Genomic DNA, 8,080 nt, shown 5'->3' with positions numbered 1-8,080 from the left:
TCAAAGATATTTCAGGGCTCGACAGGCCTGGTTACAACTTCTGGGCTCCTGAAGTTGCTTGACTTCACTTACAGTGTAAAAGCGTATCTATTCAAGCTGCCACCACTGCTACGAAGATAAGAACCACAGGTGTCACGGTCCCTGTCCCTCCTGCCTCCCTCACCTTTCCTCTCTCCAGCACCGGCTTTGGGCGAGGCTTGGCACCTAGTGTTTTGGGTGTGATATCTAATCCTCCTAGAGCCCCGTGAGGGGAGTGGCTGCGTCTCCCTTCTAGAGGGGGAGGAAGTCGAGGCTTAAGGAAACTTGGATCAAATGGTGGAGGCAGGGGGCGCCTGGGTGGCTCAGTCGTTGAGCATCTGCCTTCGGCTCAGGTCATGATCTCGGGGTCCTGGGATCGAGCCCCACATCGGGCTCTCTGCTCCGCGGGAAGCCTGCTTCTCCCTCTCCCACTCCCCTGCTTGTGTTCCCTCTCTCGCTGTGGGTCTCTCTCTGTCAAATAAGTAAAATCTTTAAAAAAAAAAAAAAAGAAAGAAAAAAAAAATGGTGGAGGCAGATTTGAAACTGAGTGTGTCCAACACCACCGTCTGTGCCTTTTTCACTGCAGCCTGATGTCAGAGCTCCTACTTATTGGGCATCTGTTCTCTTCCAGGCACGATGCTAGTTGTTTTAAATAAATAAGTCTCAAAAACAATGCTTAGAGGTGGGTGTCAGATCATTAAACTGAAGTAACTTCCCAAGAAGCTCACAGCTAGTAAATGACAGAGCTCAAGTTTAAATTCCCGGTTTATCAGTGGTGAAATAAAACCTAAAATTTCAAACTCTTGCTTTTGACGAAAGATAAGTAAGAAAAATAACCCAGTGTTAACCGGCTTAGATGTAACATTAGATAAAACCAAACTAGACTTATCTAGCTATGTCCTTTATGTTAGAAAATAATTCAACCTGTTCAGAGTCCTAAACACTAAACCAGCCACACAAGACTGAAAACTAGAATCAATTTTAAGTCATAAAGACTAACACTCTACAGATCCAGAACGCTTTCAAATAACATTTTAAACAACTGTTCTTTTTCTGAAGGAAAAAGTTTATCCTCACAACATTCTAGTGATATACACAGGGAGTAAGTTGTTTTCCCTTGAGAGAAGGGTAAGGTCCATTGCAGTACAGAAAAACAGGACTGTGTACAGGGCAGAAACTTGAGCCTGCAAACCCTGACTTGAAGGTAGGTCTCTGCCCACCCAGTGAAGATGCTCTGCCCTCCAGCACTGGCTGCATTTTTCCTCCAAAGGAAATGAGGTCTGCAGATTTTCCGAGGATTACAAGGCTCCCCACCACTTGGGTTTGGCTCTCTGGCAGAGAACATTAACGCTTGCTTTCTAGGTTTGGGATTCAGTTTAGTTTGAGGGTAATCATTTTCACTTCACTGCACTGACCTTTAGCTAAGAGCTCCGTAAGGGAATATATAAAAGGAAGCACCATTTCCATCATATAGCAGAAAATAAACACATAAAATTACTACTAAAAAGGAGGTGTAGGCAAGATACTAGTGAGAAAAAAGGGAAACAACCTCCCCCTTACTAGCGCTGACAATATGCCAGTCACTGTTCTGAGCATTTGACGTGCGTTAACTTGTTTTTTATAACAACTCTTATTATGCCCCTTTTATGGATGAGAAAACTGGAGCACAAAAAGGTTAATAACTTGCCCGGGATGACATGGCTGTTGCGGTAAGTAGATGAACAGGGATTTAAACCCAGGTAGAGAATCCCCCCTCTGAATAAACTGTTTAAAAAATGGGGTATGGGGCGCCTAGGTGGCTCAGTCGGTTAAGCATCTGCCTTTGGCTCAGGTCATGATCCCAGGGTCCTGGGATCGAACCCCACATCAGGCTCCCTGCTTGGCGGGAAGCCTGCTTCTCCCTCTCCCTCTGCCCCTGCTTGTGTCCCCTCTCTCGCTGTGTCTCTTTCTGTCAAATAAATAAATAAAGTCTTTAAAAAAATAAAAATAAAAAAATTAAAAATGGAGTATAATTCAAAACATCATAAATGAGTACCACTATTGGCTACTAACGCAAGTCAGGCCACAGCTCCCAATGCCCAAACTGTGTCCTCTCCCCTGGGCCCCCTGATGGCTAAAGATTAATGGACTACACAGGAGACGGGCTGCCGAGGAGGGCAACAGCTCTCTTTCTATGAAAAATAACATATTAACACGTTTACCAAGACCAAGCTGAAAAAAATCGTAAGGGTGAATTTTAGGAAGAGAGGCAGCCAGTGTTCAAATTATTTTACATAAAGAAAGAAAATGACCCTTATTGATTTTTAGAACATCTACACTGAAAGCTGCAAATATTTGCAGAATACAGAAATCTGACCTCAGTAAACTTTAAACCATCACTGAAGTGGTAAGCTCTTGCAGGAAGAGAAGCATTTTTCCCCACCATCCAACCCTATTTCTTTCTATTTCTTCCATTAGATCTTGGCATTTACAATGATAATGATGATAAGGACGATGATTTTACATTTACCGAGTTTCTACTTTGTGCCCATAAGTCTGATAAAAGTTTTACATTTAAAGCATAAACTATCATTTGATACTCACAACAGCTCTACAGAGTCAATATTACTGTTTTTCCCATTTTTGAAATGAAGAAACGGAGACTAAGAAAGGTGAAGTAACTTGCCCAAGGTCACACAGCCAGGATAATAAATTCATTTTTTGTTTGCTCTAAAAGCCCATAATATTAATGGTATATGCCCAGCAAAAACATGTGGCCACCCGACGGGTCCGCTCCTCACACAGAGACAAAGACCAACAGCGAGCGCGGCACATCTTGCCTCCTTCCACCACCTCAAGTCCTGAACAGATGTGAATGGACTCAGTCAGACGGTTCAAGAGAGCCACACTGGTCAAGATGGGCCAGAAACCTAAGTGTGCTTTAGCCACGCTCTTTAGACTAGAAACAGGTACACTGTCTCAGAAGTAAACAAAATATTTAGGAAGATGATCTAACTAGGAAAACATCCCAAAGACAGACCAGTGTGCTTAGTTTTCAGAACATTTGTTAGTACAAAGTTCATCACAGTTCCAAAGGAAAGAATAGAATGCTTCAAGACTGAACAAAAATACAAGATACTTGAGGAGAGAAGCAAAAGCTCCTATTTTAAGTTTCAGTCTAAAATGTACTTGGATTTGAATACATTGTCTATAACTGTGTATGATTACATTTTGATAGACAGGAAGTGATGGGGGTATGTCAGATAAAAAAAACCATCAAGGAAGTGTTTAAAATATTTACAGAAGTAATAGGAAAAATACTTCAATGAAGGGTACATCATTATTAAGTAACATTTTTTTAAAGAAATTTCAATTGGGGACACCTGGGTGGCTCAGTCAGTTAAGTGTCAATACGTCTCGGGGTGGTGGGAATGGAGCCCCGTGAGGGTGGGTTCCACACTCAGTGGGGAGTCTGCTTCTCTCCCTCTCCCTCTACCCCTTCCCCCACGCATGCTCTCTCCCTCTCTCTCTCTAAAATAAATGGAAAATAAATAATAAAATGGATAAATCTTTTTAAAAAAGGAAATTTCAATTGGTGATTAAGCAAGTTAAGTCTTTGAATAGATAAAAGTATGTTCTATTACAACCAATTATTACCATGGATGATAAAAATATGAGAAAAAAAATGCCTTCTTTCGTAGCACTCCTCTTCCATTCCCTCAAACATACTCGGACCATCCTGAACCACTTGTGTTTCTCAGGAAGTGCCATGCTCTTCCCAGTGTTGGTGATGCTCATAGTGCAATCTCAACCTGGAAGTCATTGCTGCACCCCTTTTCTGACTAAACTACTTCAGCCTTCCTCCTCCAGGAAGGCTTCCTGGATCCCCACCTCTGTGCTAACATCTATTGTAGGATTCATCCCACTCTTTACTTATTGGTCTCCACGGGAAACTAAGAATTCTTTGATTACAGGGGCCATGTTCATTGTTTTTTATATCCCAGCACTTAGTGAAGATGCCCAATAAAATTTTACTAAGTGAATGAAAATATATTGCAGAATTAAGACTCTTGTAGAAATAAAAGGAAAATATATCTAAAATGCAAATTTTGCACTATTTTATTCTGAGCCTCGTAGTTCATAAGGGTGTATTTTAAAAATATGTACAGCAGGAATTACTGGATATTGCCAACTGCTCTTCATTAAAAATATTTTATACTTCCAAACCACATAAATAGATTGGTACTTCAAATTGATTATTGTTCAATGAATGTATCTGTTCAGCTAGTATAATTGAATAATACAAAGTTTTGATAAAAATTTAAAAAGCACAACGGCAATTACATTTTTAATAACTAGGGGCTGCCTACACTAGCTTAGTTCTGACACTGGTTCCAACGGGGACAAGCCATTCACCTTTTGGTTTCAGGTTCTCCACCCGTAAAATGTGGGTAACCATCCCTGCCACTTCCTCCTCCTTGCGGATCCTGTGAGGTCAGTGGAGATCTGTAAGAGTGGAGATCTTCACAATAAAGGCACCATTGTCCAAAGTACTGTATAATTCCAAGGTAGAGCTCCTATCATTCATTATAGCAATAATCCTTCACTACCCTCCTGCTCTCCTTAGCAGGTTAGTGTAGATAGAACTCTTGCCTAAAGTCTTTGCCAGTCAAAGTAAAAGCCACATGGGTGGGCACACGTTCCTCTCGCTGGTGCTTGGCCTGAGCCAGAAGCCACAAGGAACCCGAGGCCACGAGGAACCCGCAGAGGCCAAGCCTGTGCCCCTCTGGACCCTGTTAACACTCCTGAGAGGGGGAAACGCACCCTGGGCCCTTTCCCTCCTCCGAGTGCGGTGAGAATTCGGGGTCAGCAGAGCTGGGGGTAGATGACGGGAGGGAAGGGGAGACTCGAGGGCTCGGGCGAGGAGCTTACCTGGCCTCGCAGAGGGGCGCCGGGGGCGGGTGCGGAACGAACACCCCACAGTCAGACGGCAGAGGCTGCTGCTTCTTCTTGGAGCGCCAGATATGGAAAGGGGTGTGTTTCTTGGGGGTCCTGGATGGACTGGACTCCGCGTGGTGGCCCTGAGGTGGCGGCGACAGTGGCATCTTCTTGTCCGCCTCCTCCGCCGCCGCCCGGCCCTTGTGGAAGAACATACCTGGGCGCCAGCTCGCCCGCCTTTCCCAGCGCGCCGTCGGACCCCGCCCCCTCGTCGCCGGTGCGGGGCACTGCAGAGGGTTAGAGGACGAGGACAGAGCCGGAGCGCGAGCAGCACAGCCGCCCGAGCCCTCTGGGCGCAGGCGACTGCCTGGCCGCGGCGCAGCGCCTCCACGCGGCGAGGGTGGCACCAGGTGCGAGCCCAGGTGCGGCGCGCGCGCCCGGCGCCGCAGGTAGAACCGACACGCCCCCCGTCCCGGGTCTGGGTACGTGCGGCGGCCGCGGGGCAGCGACGCCTTCTGGACGCCCTCGGAACTGCGTCTCCTGACGCCGCACCACCGCCTCTGGGCTGGGAGCCAGAGCTGGGTCAGATTTCGACAGCGCCTCAGGTGAAGGTGCCGTCCGTCGCCTGCGGAGTTGTTGGCCACTTGTTGGCCTGTGTCAGGCTGGCAGAATGAGTGATTTACCCAGGAGCCCCACCTGAAGAAGGATGGGAGAGGCGCATCCCGTGGCGGGGCCACCCGGCAATTAGGATTATTCCACTCTGACCTTTGGGTGGCTTGGGCAATGTCACACGCTGGGTGGCTTCCGTTCCTTTTTGTAAACACGCGTGCCAACTCCTCTCCTCTCCCTTCAAGAGTCTAAATAATTAATTTGTATTTGCATCTCATAAAGTGCATAAGGGTAAAAAACAGAAGAGAATTAGGCATATTCCCCAGTTCCCAAAGGGCTTAATAGAACCCTCACCGTGAATTAAATGCCAGTCCCACGAGGTTCTCATTATCTGCTTTACTGTTAATGACTTTCTTTCCTTAACCTCACAGTTGTGATTAAATATCAAAGGCAACTAATATTTAAAGCAAAAGAAGTACATGAGCAATTATTTGGGGCATTATTAGAGTATAAAGAGCTCAAGAGCCAAGCACTGCTGCTTAAAAATTAAATGCAGTACGAGTCCCTCTTACACTGTAATACCTTCTTTTCTCTTTAAAGACCCAACTCATTTACTCATTCACTCACTCATTTAAAGAACTTTTACTTTTATTTAATTTTTAAATACTTATATTGTTATCAGGTATAACCTACATCCAGTAAATCAAATGCACAGATCATAAGTATATAACTCAAATGTTTACATATTTAAACATTTATGCGCTTGGGGGTATAAAATGGTTTTAATGAAGGGCAGTTAACATTGTCCCAGAAAATCCTTCTGTGTGTGGCTTTTAAATATACCATTATAAAATACAGAGTATTTCCCAAACTTCAGAAGTCCTTCTTCTGTCCCCTTCTAGTGTCTTACCCTCCCTTCGGTAAAAGATAACCATTAGTCTGAACTTTATCACCAGAGATTAAATTTGCCTCTTCTGGAAGTTCATATAAATGGATTCACAATATGTACTTTTCTTGTATCCAGTTTCTTTTGCTCAGTATTAGTCTATAAGAATCATCCATCTTGTGGCATGTGGCAGTTTTTCGTTTTGAATAAAAAATATTGTGTTCTATTCTGTGATATGAATATACCACAGTTAATTTATCCCATCTGTGGTTGGGCATTTAGGTTGTTTGTTATGAATCAAGCTGATATGAACCTTCTTAGACATAAGCATTTATTTCTTTTGGATATATACCCAAGACTTCAATCTCTGGGTAATAGCGTACACATATGTTCAGCTCAGTAAATTTTGCCAAGTAATTTCCCAAAATGGTTGTGTCAGCTATGTTTGAAATCTCTAATTTTTCTACATTGTCACCAACACTTGACATTATCAATCCTTTTTATTTTGGCCATTCTGATGAGGATGTATGTAGTGGTATCTCATTACAATTTTAATTTATGTTTTCCTCAAGAAACATTTGTTGAATTTATTGTAGGCTGATTATGTGCCCAGCCCTGACTTGGCAGCAGTTGGGTGTGACTGACAGATACATTGATGATATACATCAAAAGGGAAGAGAATTAGTAGAGGAATGTGCAAAGCATTATGGGAGTTTGGGAACATTACTACCTCAGCCTGGGAGTTTGGGAGGGAGGAAGAGGAGCAGTTAGTAAAGATTTATTACAAAAATGGCCCTTGAGTTGACCCTTAAAGGGCAAGGGGAATAACAAGGAATGGGGAAGAGAAAGGAAGAGGAAGAAAGGAGAAGAGAAGCAAAGGGGGAAGGGGGAAAAGAGAAAGAGGAAGTTTTATGCACATTTACTCAAATATTTACAAGTTCGGAAATTCATTCTTTCATTTTGATTCCTCCAAGCAGAATTCCTCAAGCCACCCCCCCTTTGAGCCATGAGTGAATCTGGAACATATTTCAGTTATCACACTGTTCACATGGCATGGATGTTATTTATTTACATATCTGTGTCCCATATTAGCCCGAGAGAAACTTAAGGACATTTCTCATTTATTTTATATTTTTAAGACATAGATGTTCATTAATTGAAATAATCAAATAAACTGGTATACTAACTTCATTGAACACCTAGACTGTTTCAGGCATTGATATTTTAGACTGCACACTTTGTAACTGCAAAGACCACGTGTGTCTTTTTCACAATTATATCCCCAGTGACTAGCACAGTGCATGGCACAGAGTAGGCACTCAATGTATATTTTTAGATGAATTATATAAGAAATCAGAGCTATGCATAAAAGCATAACATACAGCACTTGTGATGAATCTAATGAGGGAAACAGGCACCTAAATACAACACAACTTGATTAAATAATTTACAACTTGTCCAATAAAACTTGATAAGTGTTCTAACCAAGGTGTTACGCTAGTTTTCAGTCATTGCAAAAACAGATCTACTTAGACTTGTTTGAGCAATAAATTAATTTATCACAGCATTTAGGTGGCTCATAGAATAGGCCACAGAGCCAGAGAGCCAGACTCTGAAACCTAAACATGCCCAACCACCCGAGAGAGCTGG

The 8,080-nt window shown here is 43.2% G+C and overlaps 1 protein-coding gene across 1 annotated transcript in view; it reads right to left on the bottom strand.

Moving 5' to 3' along the window:
- CRYBG1 (crystallin beta-gamma domain containing 1) overlaps nt 1–5,117 on the bottom strand; it is a 185,798-nt gene extending 180,681 nt beyond the window's left edge. Inside the window, exon 1 of the mRNA XM_081828731.1 lies at nt 4,930–5,117. Coding sequence (XP_081684857.1) covers nt 4,930–5,102 — 173 coding nt within the window. The 5' untranslated portion in view covers nt 5,103–5,117. The remainder of the gene's footprint in view (nt 1–4,929) is intronic.
- Between the last annotated feature and the right edge of the window lie 2,963 nt (nt 5,118–8,080).

This window comes from Leptonychotes weddellii, chromosome 8 (assembly GCF_054177405.1).
Source record: "Leptonychotes weddellii isolate Sample4059 chromosome 8, ASM5417740v2, whole genome shotgun sequence".
NCBI classification, from domain to species: Eukaryota; Metazoa; Chordata; class Mammalia; order Carnivora; family Phocidae; genus Leptonychotes; species Leptonychotes weddellii.
Note: the sequence above shows the minus strand (reverse complement) of the source record. Positions and strands in the feature narration are given on the sequence as shown.